Source organism: Lontra canadensis, unplaced genomic scaffold, assembly GCF_010015895.1.
Source record: "Lontra canadensis isolate GAN:19392208 unplaced genomic scaffold, GSC_riverotter_1.0 scaffold39, whole genome shotgun sequence".
Lineage (NCBI taxonomy): Eukaryota > Metazoa > Chordata > Mammalia > Carnivora > Mustelidae > Lontra > Lontra canadensis.
In genome coordinates, this window is record NW_022631033.1 from 13,485,429 (window position 1) to 13,498,734 (window position 13,306).

The 13,306-nt window shown below is 46.8% G+C and overlaps 1 protein-coding gene across 5 annotated transcripts in view; it reads left to right on the top strand.

Annotated features, from left to right (window-relative positions):
- Positions 1-13,306, top strand: part of TENM3 (teneurin transmembrane protein 3) — a 592,885-nt gene that overhangs the window by 569,814 nt on the left and 9,765 nt on the right. For all 5 annotated transcript variants that reach the window (XM_032869853.1, XM_032869854.1, XM_032869855.1 and 2 more), the window contains 3 exons: positions 3,165-3,340; positions 4,581-4,816; positions 12,073-12,369. In XM_032869853.1, coding sequence (XP_032725744.1) covers positions 3,165-3,340; positions 4,581-4,816; positions 12,073-12,369 — 709 coding nt within the window. The remainder of the gene's footprint in view (positions 1-3,164; positions 3,341-4,580; positions 4,817-12,072; positions 12,370-13,306) is intronic.

The following is a 13,306-nucleotide window of genomic DNA, read 5'->3' on the forward strand; positions in this document are numbered from 1 at the left end:
GTACGGAGGTTCCGAGCCTTCTGGAGGACAGGTGGCCATCGGCTGGTGCATCGTTCCTCCTCTCTTGCCATAGGTAAGAGGTAAAGGATTCGCCATTTCCGAAAGTCATCCTTGACTACTTCTTTTCTCTCTGTCCCTTCTCCAGCGTCTCCTGGTGATGTTAAGATCTCTCCTCCATCTTATTTTCGTTTCTCCTGACATGGGTGCTAATCTGTGGGAAAACTTTTCAGTGATCCACGCTGAAATGAAAAACATAAACGAAAAAAAAGAAGAAAGAAAGAAAGAAAGAAAGAAAGAAAGAAAGAAAGAAAGAAAGAAAGAAAGAAAGGAAGAAAGAAAGAGAAAAACAAACGATGTGGAGAATTTTTTCACCAAGCTTCACTTCCTCCTTTTAAACAATGGTCTCTCACCCCCAGAGTTAGGTCCTTTCTGCCTGTCATTTATTTCAGTGGCCTCTTCTTTATGAAAGGATGGTTAACAGGTATTGCTTCTTTAGATAAAAATGCTCTGTTGGTCCCCGATTTTTTTTTCTGGCAAGTCTGGGAAGCGCTTGCTGCCGGACCTGGGCAGGTGACGTCCTTCAACCAGAGCACCCATCCTGACCTGCCTCGTGCAAGCACCCCAGCCTGCCTGCACCTTCCTGTCCACACGGCCCTTGCTCTGAAGGCTCAAATTCAGGACTCTCGGGGCCCAACCAGGAAGCCGGGCCCCTGAGCTCCCGGCTTAACCCTGTGTCATTCTGAGTGTCCCACCTACAAAAGTTACTTGCATTTGTATTTTCCGAAGAACCAAAGGCTAATAGGTTAGAATCTGGACGCGTAGAATCCCGTGGTTTGTCCCCATGTGCTCAGCATCATGGGATTCGAAATGCCCGCCCAGCAGGACAAGGGGTCGGGCAGGGGAGCCGACAAAAGAGCAGAGGCCAAGGTTGGGGAAATGCTTTCTGCAGCAGGAAGGTGACTTTCCCACTTCGATGAGAATGGAGCTAGAAAATTCTGCATCAGCCAGGGTCAGAAAGGGCAAGGGGAGTGATGGCAGCAAGAAGGAATCAGCGAAGTGTTTGCAGGTGGCACCCTCTATAGAAAGCAGCTGCCTCTGTGATTTACACAAGGATCATGGCCCTGGGGTCCAGCACATAAGCCCCGTTATGGCCTAGTCATCGGATGCCATGAGAGCCTGATCCAGGCCCCCGAGTGCAGCATGTTTTCGTTTTTCCATCTGTAAAATGGGAAGGGGAGCTGGGGGAGAACGCGGTGCGGGACTGCTTTTTCCGGAGGAGCATTCGAAAGTAAGCTAATTTCTTCAAGACACGATAGCCTGGGGGGAATGTAAAGAGACTCTAGTTTACGTCCAGGTGAAGACTGAGCCTCAAGCTGGTTTTGTCAATAATTCTGCCTGCACAAAGCTACGTCCTGTTTGTTTCTCCAAGAGCGGTAATTTCTTTTAAAAAGCAATGACAGCAATAAGCCACGTTGGATTTCTTTCACTGATGTCTTCATCTGCTGGGGGCATTTGGGCTGGTGGGGAGGGGAAGGAGGCTGCTTTTTTTTTTTTATTTCAGCTCTGCCTTTTATGGGCCCAAACAATGATTACACTTAACGGTGCATTTCCTTTCTCTTTGCTTCTCCCTCGCTTGCTTGTTCTTTCCTGAGTGCCCGCGCGGGCCGTTGGCTAAGCACCATGGCAAACTGTCAGATCCAGTCAGTCAGACCCTCCGTCTGACTGATGCTGTCCCCCCGGAATTAATGGGATCACCTCCTCTCTGGACCCCGAGCAGACGTCTCTCTCTTCCTCCTCCTTCCTTCCTTCCTGTCTCTACCTTGGCACTGCCCTTGCTCAATCTTCTCTACCTTCATTATCTAGAATCTTGTCCTTAAGTATGAACCACAGTTTCCAAAACCACTTTTTTTACCCTCTAAAACCCTCTCCTTTTATTACAAAATATCATTTAAATTCTTTTTTCTACCCCTTATTCCCTGTTGCCTCGTATTTACACCGATCATTGGGAGCCTCTCCACCTTTTTTCCCCTCCGCTGGGAACTTGTTTGCTAAGAAGACCCTTTCTCTACCATTCTGCATCTGGACTTATTGTAAGAGATTGTGCAAGATCTCATTTCGTTTAGACCTTTTCTTAATGAAGCAGCCTTGGGACCAAGCTGATATCCAGGCTTACTACATGTACTGCTATCCCAAGGAAGTGCCTTGTGTTCTGTCTGGAATTTGCTATCTTTTTTTTTTTTTCTTTTTCTTCAAACCATACCATCATTTCTGAAATTTTCTCTGGTGCCGCCACAAACAGAAAAGTCACCCAAAAATCAATTCTTTACTAAAATGTTATGTCTATGATGCATAGGACAGCTTTTTAAAAGATATCCTGGCGTTTAATTATATGTTCCCTCTTCTATTTACATGCTAAAAAAGTAAGTGTATAATTGAAAAGCAACTTATCATTAAATGTCAGGAAATACTACATCGCATTTCAGTAAACATAATAAATCATCATTCAAGACCTCATCCTTTCCTACAACGTCAGGCCAGACGAGAGAATCACCCTCCCCCCAGCACCCCCTCACCTGCCAACACTTCGGTCCCATTCTACCATTATAAAGTTTGTCAACACTGAGGCATAAGAAAATCTGTAATGGCTTTGTTGTGTTCATTTGTTGACGATGTCACAAGATACGACAAGGATATTCTTACGTAGTGCATACGAGGTGTACGTACCATTTTACAAAATTCCGTATAGTCCTAGGACACCGCGCTGGAGGGCATAAGTTAGTAAAACTTTAAAAACTGATATAACAGTGAATTAAATGTACTTCGTAAAAAAAATATGGCAAAGACTAAGGAATTTAATATCAGTAAACATGTTCCCTTTGAAACAGCAAATGAGACGTGCAAGAGGACTTTGGTCACACTTCAGAGAAGGTGCAGAGGCGGTGAGCTCTTCTGTTTACTCTTGCTCTCGCCGGTGAGGTTTTTCTGTGTTAAACAGGCTTTTGATGACTTCAAAGCGCGTTTGAAGCCCTCACTCTGCATGGCTCATGCACAAAGGCAAATATTCTTCCAAATTTCCGCGGCTAATATTGCCGCCCCTGACATCCATACGTCAGGAGAGCCTGCCGTTCGCTCCTTAACACCCGGTCGATGCCTCTTTTATGTAGCTATGACAGCGAAGGTCGCCTGACGAATGTGACGTTTCCAACCGGAGTGGTCACGAACCTGCACGGGGACATGGACAAGGCTATCACAGTGGACATCGAGTCGTCCAGCCGTGAAGAGGATGTCAGTATCACTTCGAATCTGTCCTCCATCGACTCCTTCTACACCATGGTTCAAGGTAAACCCGAAAGATGATTGGGAACGGATAACACCCCCCATAGAATGCGGTGACCCCATTTTCTAAGATGAGCCGGAAAAGGGAAGGTGAAGACATAAGCCTCTAGGGATGTTGGTGAAACAGTCCCGGGTCTATGGGTAGTGTTCATTTCGTGATACCTACATATCTCAGATCTCCTAACGCATACTGTCGCTTCCAAAAGCAACTTGGTTGCAACTCTTCACATATGCCATCAGACCCTTTCTGAGTCACCCGCTGCGGTTTGGGGCAGTGGGTCCTCCTCGTGGCCGCAGAAGCGCAGGCATTTGAGACAGCACATTCCAAGCCTGCACGCGATGCTGCATTTCTGTCCACGTGTGACGCGACCCCTGGGAATTTAATACTAAATTCTGCGAGCCCATTTATGTAATATCTGGACTTTCTTTTTTGCCGTCCCGTCCATAGACGTGTATATCCAATATATTCATGATGGAACCCCCTGCCCTATTCCTTTTTGACACAGTCTTGGAAAAACCTGTGTACCATGACTGTTGCAATTGTGATGTCATAGCTCCAAGAATAATTACCAAGTATGGGCTAAACTTCTTTGAACTCATTAGTTTTACCAATTCTCCCAACAAATCTCTGCAGTCATCTCAAATTATTTTTACTTAAATTCCTATCTTCTCCAAATGGTCCAATATCACTCAAAATTTTTAAATCAAGGCAGGGGTTTTTACAAAGTAGAAGATGGCTTGCTTTTTTAAAAATCAGTTTCAGGGGAATATCCTCTCATCTTTTTGGTATACAATGTACGGAGATGAAATCTTTGCAAAAGATGTTTAATAAACGAGGGAGGGATGGGTGTAGGGGAGGGGGGTCTTCTGAGACCCTGGCAGGGACAGTAAAGACACACCAGCCTCCCGAGGGAGCACATAGGTGCCTTTTGGCAGAACTTGCCCCGCACATCTGTGGAGACTGACCCCTCATTTATTCCATCAGGCAAATGAGGAAGAAGTGGAGAAGGATTTTAAATTCCCCTGAAGCCTGCCTTTACTATCCCGCCCACTCTGTTAACAGCACGAAAACACTGGAAATCAAAGTTGTCGATTTCTGTGATACGTTGTAAAAGGACATCACTCGGTACTTTTTGTTTCCCGGTCGGCGGAGGTCGGTCAGCACTTGAGTGTCTGTCGCCGCATGCCCCACGGAGGGATTAATTCATAGTTGGAGCTTCTGTTTTCCGCTCCTTGTTTTTCAGATCAGCTAAGAAACAGCTACCAGATCGGTTACGACGGCTCACTTAGAATCCTCTACGCCAGCGGCCTGGATTCGCACTACCAGACGGAGCCGCACGTTCTGGCCGGCACGGCGAACCCGACGGTTGCCAAGCGGAACATGAGTCTTCCCGGCGAGAACGGGCAAAATTTGGTGGAGTGGAGGTTCCGGAAAGAGCAAGCCCAGGGGAAAGTCAACGTCTTTGGTCGGAAGCTTCGGGTAAGCCGGGTCAGAGGGCAGGTGACGCTGCCCCGCTGTGCGCGTGTGCCGTGTCCCCAAGGGAGGGTGCCTCGCGCTTGTCCCTCACCATCGTCATCGGCCCAGAGCCACACGCCGGGCGGGAGATCCCCCGCCCACCCGAGGTATAGCAACCGGCAGGCCAGTAGATGATTCGGAATAAAAGCCGACTGTTGCAGCAAAGCTTTTTCTCAACATACCTGTGGTTAAAAATCAGTTCTTCCCTGAGACATCAGGCAGTTGCATGGAGCCCAGTCCCAACTAGCCTGGACGTCAGTCCGTGGTCGTTTTACTAATATTATCCCGATCGTCATCTACTTCTCCTTTAGCCTCTCAGTAGGGAGGGATGGCTTCCTAATGTGGGGATGAGGGTAAATGAGGGTGAGCTTAAGTATTGAAAGTTTTCCAGATCATTAAGAGATGGGCTGGCCATGGAAAGGCGGAGTCTTTATCTGTAGCCTCAATATTTTTAGAGTATAGTTGGGACACTTGGAAGAATATCAATGGCGGAACCTGTCACCTCCTTGATATTGATTTATATTGTCTTTATGAGAAATGCAATGATATTTCTGATTATGCTGGTGTCATTGATCTTTTGCAAGATGTTCTCTGCATTACCTTGTCGGGTGTTGTTTTTTTCTTTTTTCTTCCTCTCACATTGGGGGCCAAATATATCGAGAAAGCAAGCTGTGGTTTATGACAGCTATTGGGTGGAGAGCATAGATTAGGTACTAAAACACAGGTTCCACGAAACCACCTTCAGACCACTATAAACCGAACCTGATTCATTCTTTGTATTAGCAAACAGATTTCGGTTTATCAGATAAATGGAGACAAATATTCCTAAAATTACTTCCCTTTGCCATTTAAAAACAAAGGACTGAAAATCAAGAGAGAGAGAACAAAACACAGAGCATACCATTAATATCCTTTCTCCTGCACCAAAAATGGCTGAATTATTATTATAAGAGCCCAACATGATTTACCTTGACACTTCTTCAGGGTAAGAAACAGCTAATGCATGCTGTCTCTGGCTATTTCCAAGAAACAGAAATAAAAGAATGAACGATCAGTGGGTCACATGCAGTCTGTCTTCAGCTTACAGGTTACATTCTTGATTTCACTTCAAGTTCAAGGCAGGTGTTTGGGACTCTAAATGCATGACCTTCTGGCACCAGTGCTATGTGCTCCCACCTCCCCCATCTCCCACGCTACAGGAGCCAGGGTGGCCTAGCTCCAAGCTGCCTGGCTCAGGAGTTGTGGCAGGCAGGAGCGAGGGGACGCTGGAGAGGGACTTGTTCCAAGAGAGAAGTGAGGAGAAAAAGCAAGAGAACCCTAGAGGGAAGATTAACAGTAGAGTTGAAGGTAAAGTGACAGGAGAGAAAACCAGCTGCTGACTTGTTTCAGGTCCCTTTCCTAGGGTTGGTCTGTCATCCAAGTAGACTCCGGCTCCCTGTCTTTCCCTCTACTGAGCCTAGGAATCAGTGGTGGCTGCCCCCACCTATGACTTCTTTCCAGGAAACCTGCTTCCTTGGGCCACTGTGAACTGGAAGCTAGTTCATGGGCTTTATCTTATCCAGCTCTCCCTATAACGGTCATGATGTTCGTGGACACATGCCCGTGTGCGCGCGCAAACACACACACACACACAACCACACCTACCCTCGGACACAGGACTTCCTTCACCAAAAGATACAAAGATGCTGCTCACACTTGTGCTCCCTATCTCACATACCAGAGAAGACAGCACGGACTAGAATTCCAAAAATGTGGGTTCTAGATCAGGCTCCAGTTTGGGCTAATAATAAACCTTATGGAAAAAATCGTATCATCTCTGAAACCTCATTTTCCTTATGTAGATCATGATACTCTAGACAGGATACAAGTAATATAATATTGCGATGATATCATAATGTTATGACATTATATTGACCGTAGATATAGGCTTCATAGCATACCCACATAATGGGTAAAATACAGTGTACCCTGCCCTGCCTGCAAGTCACACAATTGTCGCAGAATCAAATGAGACAATGTGAAAGTACTTTACAAGTGAAAGGCATGATTACATATTCCCTAACCGGGAGAATCTCTACCACAGGACGTGCATTAGGCATTTACACCCGCGCAGTGGGAAGATAGGAAAGAGCTGTTTAGCACACTTGTTAGGAAAACACAGCAAGAGTATGCGACATGCTTTGCCTGGAAACCGACTGCAGGATAGGTTGCCTTCTCTTCTTTGAGACAAGCTAGGTGTAAGCATGTCCTCTGTTTCTTTGTAACATGGCTTTTCTGGGCATTAAAAGAAATCAGGAAGAGTAGAGGAAAAGAGGAATCCTATCTCGTGTCTCTGGTTCTCTGCCGGATTCAAAACAAAGCAGACACCTCACTTTGCGGGAAGAAGAAAAGTAAGAGCCCCCGGGCATGGGTGTTCATTCCTTCTAAACAGCAGGACCACGAGGCCTTCGGCCTTCGCAAGTTGTTTCTGAGAACGTGCTGCTTAAAGTGGCCTGTTCAGCCCCGCTGGGAGGAGGTTGCCGGCTGATCGGGGATTGCTCTCAGAGAGACAATGCCAAGATCACAAGGGAGGGTTTCTTACTTTCAAGATAAGATTGGATGTGCCAGCTCTGACTGCTAATTACATTCCTCTGTGGTTTTAAAGGAGAAATTCTAGGGGGAGAGTGAGGATAGGAAAACCTGGTTTAAGGACTAGACCGGAGTCTGCCCGAATAGGGAAGAGAACTAAAGGGGGGACGGACCGAAGGCTTGGGACCAGCCTGGAGAACCGCTCAGCTACATCTCACCCATTCCTGAAACAGAGAACATTTCCCCCTCTTACCTTCCATGATTTCCTAGCAGAGGCTGCTTTTCATTTTTAAGGTATTTGCCTAAATTCAGCGAGGTGCCCGACACAGAGTGGGCGCTCAAATATTGATTCAGTGAGTGAAGGAGGAAAAGCCGGCCCTGTAATACAGGTTATCTCGCGGCATCTCGATCCCAGGGAGAAGCAATATGAAGAGCCCATCCTTGCAAACGTTTGACTGCTGGACACAAACCTAACTCTCCCTGGATGACGTAGCCGTAATAGGGCACCAGATACTGTAGTTTAAAAAGGTTTTGAAAGCAAAGTGTAGAGAAGGAAAATTAACAAGAGACTAGCAACGTGGAGAGCATTTTCTCTGAAATGTGCATTAAGGGGAAAGGGAAATACAGTCAGAAATCACAAGCAAATGAAATCGGGAGAGATGTGGGAAAACATTGCAAACTAAAGATTCCAGATCTCGCTTGTTTGTGGCTAAGTTTAAAAAAAAAAAAAAAATACCCAGGCATAAAATTGGTTTGTCCGTCTCTTATGTTTGTAAATATCCCTCGTTTATTGTCAGTGCTGGACTTTGGAACCAGCCTTTCATCCATTACCAAAAAACAAAACAAAACAACTGCTATGGTATTCTAAAAAGAAAGATATATCTTCTAAACTTGCCCAGAATTCAGATGTTTAAAGGGAAAAAAAAAAAAATAGTGAATCACTTAAAAAAGAAACTCTCAAAATTTGGAAGTCAAAATTGTGTTTAAAGGCATACGTGCAGGGATGCCTGGGGGGCTCAGTCGGGTAAGCCTCTGCCTTCAGCTCAGGTCATGATCCCGGGTCCTGAGATCAAGCCCCTTGTAGGGCTCCCTACTCAGCAGGGAGTCTGCTTCACCCTTTGCCCCTCCCCCTGCTCATGCTATCTCTCTCACATTCTGGCTCTCTCTCTCAAATAAATTAAAAAATAAAATAAAATAAATAAAAGCATGCATGCATGTGAGAGCATACTTGAATCTAATTCTGCCAGCCACGTTTGCCTGATGTGCTATTTGTCACTCGAAGTCGAGTGTCGCAGCCCGGAGTGGGACGGTACCATGCTGTCAGCGCCGACACGCAGAGACACACAAAACAGTCTGCAGCCAGCTGATGTTCCAACAGGGACACGGGGGCGTCGTGATGTTGTCACCGAGCGTACTGGGTGATGAGCCAGCCCTTACTCACCTCCCCCTGCAACATTCTGGATACGTGAATATAATCCGATGGCGCTTGGTGTCTTTAAACATAAAGATGTTGTTTAACATCTTTACGCCTCAGTTTTTCAAGCATTCTGGAAGGAAGATGATCGCTACCCCTGTTCCCGGACACTGTGATTTCCTCACAGTCATGCTGGACGTGATCTTAGAAAATGGGGGATTTTCCGTGTTTGCTTAAAAGAAATGCTATGTATCACAAAGGACTTGATGGTGATCTCATCTCCAAACACAGCATTTGGACTCATTTTTATATAGCTGGAGGTACAGTAATGATCTGTTATAAGGTTTTTCATCTTAGATGAACTATTCAATTTAAATTGATACTTTTTATATTAAAACTATTTATTAAAAGGCCACTGGGACATGGAACAATGCTGGTCCTTTATGATTGTCCAAAAAAAAGGGCGGGTAGAAATGTTGCCATAATTTCATTAAGGTACAGTTAAGAAGGACTGTGTCCTAGAATGGAAATGTCCCTTGACTTCTGCACTTTGTTTATAATACCAGAAGGAGAAAGTTTGGGCGAGTATGAGAAGAACAAAGGAAACAAAAGATCTGTTAGTATCTTTGAAATTTTACATATTCAATAACAATGACTGGTGTCTGGAAACAGTCAGAACGGTTGAACGGCTCGTGTTGGGAATGCGGGGGGAAACACAGCCACATGCTAATTCTTTCCTCATTGCTCCAGTCTGAGGATGCAAGAAAGGCATTGCACCCGGCATATGTCTAGATGAAAAGAAAAACTGAAACTTGTATGCAGATGTTCTGTCTCTTGATGCTTCTAGACGTTTCCACATGGCGGCATGTTGCATATGGTGGGGCACACGGGGACTACCATGTGATTGCCACCTGGATGCTTTGGGGTTGCGTAGCCATATCCACGAACCAGAGGAAGAGGGGGGCGGCAGGGTGCGGGCAGTGGGCAGAAGGGCCCTTGCTGCTCTTTGCCTAGCTCCCTTTAATACCCCACGGTCTTGCAGGCCTGCGTCCAGATCGCTCCTGCTCTAACAAGAGGCAGCACTGCAGAGCTCAAGGGTGGTTAAGGAATGCAGTAAAGAATTGAAATACAAATTAAAATGATACAAAGTAAAATGCAAACAGATGGGGCAGTCCTGTGGGCCACACGGTCCACAGAAACTGCACAGGCAACAGGCAATCGGACGTGGCTGGACGAAGCCGGAAATCACCTACAGGAGGAGGAAAGGGGGGAAAACCTAAACATTCAGAGGTTGCTGTGCCTTTTGTTTTGTTTTGTTTTGTTTTGTTTTTTAAATCACAATCTGAGAAATACATTCCGGAACCGTAGGAAACCATTTAGTGCAAAACCTCATCCTAAGGCATCAAAAGTTTTGTGCCAAGATAATAAGGTGAAGAGCCAGTCCCAGCCAGCGGAGTACTGAGTTCCTTTGCTCTCAAATCAAACCCTTCTACAGGCTTTAAAGCAGATATTTGTAATATTAGCCAGCAGCTTCAAGGTCCGCAAAGCATTCTGCAAATGTAACCTCGTGCAGCCTCACGGAAGCCACAGGAGGCGGGGACCAACATGCGGGCGTTTCCCTGCCGGAGAACGGAAACCCCGACGGCCTTGAGCCGGCCAGACAGAATCCAGCCACATCACCGGCACAGCCAGAAGGTTCTCATCTGAGCACCTCACAGATGGACAGACAGCCTCCGAGGGGCCAAAGGCCAAAGTCCTGCCACCTCTAGACCCTATCAGAGACGGAGATGGGGCTCCTCCCGCAGCGCACACACGCCTCACACACTAGGTTCTGCTGCGACAAGGCGCTGGGTCTGCGGTAGATCTCGGGATTGCCATCGGGGCTCCACCGTTTCTCACCTTCTGGGACTCGTCTGTCTCGGTGCTCTTCTGCCTCCAAAAGCAGTTCACCTAGTTCACTCCATGGGCGGCTTTTTGTGTTGTATCTTTACCTTTCCTTACCTTTCCCCAGACGCTGGACATTACGATTCGCCCCTTGAACAGCCGACTGGAAAGTTCAAGGTCAAACAGTCTCTTTCCGTGGGGCTTGGTTAATGTCCACGGCAAGGTGACAGATTCATTTCATCCCGGAGTTTACGTAAATACACAGGCTCATTGTGTATGCGCACACATTGGTGTGGGTGTTGCTGCCGAAGCGGCGTGTGTGCCGACATGTGTGTGACTGATCAGCCGCAACTGTCCATTCTGAAAGTTCTAACGAAGACGTGGTCGTGTGAAATTCAGACGTTCCCATTTAACGTTTAACAGTCCAACAGGCAGGGCACATTTTGTTATGTCTGGGCTATCGCCGTCCGAAAGCTGCCGTCTTGCTGCAGAAGATGCACTCTTAGGGGGTCCTCAGCACCCCGCAGACTGTTTTCTAAAGTAGAGTGTAACCACGGCCACATTCCCATCACAGTCACCGGTGCTGGCTTGTGCGTGCCTTGGATCCCAGGCAGCAACCGCCAAACGTGGTCAGAGATTCCGGACATGGCACAGAGCCACACAGAGACCCGATTACAGCAACACGCCGCGAGATCTGTACACTGAGCACAAAGGTCGGACCCTGTAGATGGGGACTGAAGCATCTGAGGTCGCCGCCAGTCGGCCAGATGTTATTAAAGGGAAAGGCATTCTGAAAACGTGTGACATTTCAGCACAGGGCCAAAAGCAATGATGTGTTTGTAACCTCCTGCTATTTAGACGCATTAATAATTTACAGTAATGTGGGTTCCAGCTTCTACTTAACTGTTCCTCAAAGGGCTGGAGTCACATTTACTGTTTTTATTTAATATAGCCAAGATTAATCTACTGAGCCATTATTTTCCAGTGTCTTGTGGACGGAGGGGCTTTGAGTAATTTACGGAGATGTCATGTTGACCACCTCCATATCTTCCGAACAAACTTCAAAGCAAATACGTTTTGGTATTTTTCTTATCGGTTGCTTAAGTTTACAGCATCTAATTGAAAAGGTTTTGAACAAATGCCAGGCTGTCTTTCTGCCTAATGAAACCTTTTAAAGGCGCTGCTAATCTACTGCCTTGCACTTGTACCCAAGAAGTTGCTAAATTAATTTACTGACAAAGAGAATCAATCATCATAAATGGTGTTTAAACAATAGCGGGGACTCTGAAGAGTAATAAGGGGCTGGTGTGGGGCTGGCATGACTTACGTTCTCATCCTGTTTCTGTTGTAACAGGTTAATGGCAGGAACCTCCTTTCAGTTGACTTTGATCGAACAACAAAGACAGAAAAGATCTATGATGACCACCGTAAATTCCTGCTGCGGATCGCCTACGACACGTCAGGGCACCCGACTCTCTGGCTGCCCAGCAGCAAGCTGATGGCGGTCAATGTCACCTACTCGTCCACCGGCCAGATTGCCAGTGTCCAACGGGGCACCACTAGTGAGAAAGTCGACTACGATGGCCAGGGGAGGATCGTGTCTCGGGTCTTCGCTGACGGTAAAACGTGGAGCTACACGTACTTGGACAAGGTATGCCCGCCCGGTGAGAGTCAGAGGAGGGGAGCGATGACTGGTCTTTTTCAGTGACACCCAGAGCCCTGCGGAGGAGGAGAACGGGGGGCCTGTGACAGGGCTCCGTTTATTATTCTAAGTATCAGTACATGAGTCGCAGTGGTACATCGGTGATGAATTTCTGCATTAGCAAAGTAGTTTCTCCTTAGTTAAGTTCTACTACTGGAGACCCTTTTAAGTGATTTATGCTACAAACAAACAAGCAGTAACGCTGTCCACCTGCCAAGATTCTGCGTCGACAACATTCACAAATTAGACCTTGAGCATGTAAGTCATTTGTAAATCATCTCCGAGCTGGCTCTTTCGTTTGAGAAAGAGCCTCACGTTAGCACTGCCCGTGTGTCCATTCTGTGCTGTTGCCGGCAGAGCGTCAGCATAACCACAAAAAGCGTGGAGATCCTATCTATGCATTATTCCAAAAGAGGCTATTTTTCAGAAAGCCACATCTCGGGCACTCTGCGGCATCTCTTCTTTCTTGTGCATATAAAAGGTGTAAGCCTCCCCAGGAAGGCTTTCCTCCGTCCTTAGGCACTAAGCACAACACCAAAAAAGGCCTAAACTTATCCGCGTGCAAAACCCTCAGTCACACTCTGAGAGGTTTGGGACAGTGACTGTGGTGCAGAGGGATGAAAGCACAGTAAAGGGACAGGGAACAGGCCACCTCCCTGTAATTCCCTTCTGTAAAAAAAACAAAATCCACCAAAGAGCAAATTCGTGGAACGTTTCATTTGCCCTTGAGACAAACTTGAGTCCTAGGGAGGGTTCTGTTTTGAGTTCCAATGCCTGTTGCACTTGTGCCCACCAGGCACGCGGCAGCCCAAGTCACAAACGCAGTGGTCAGTGCCTCCAGCCTTACACGCATCGGCCGGAGTGACCTGTCCCCCCGGACACTCAA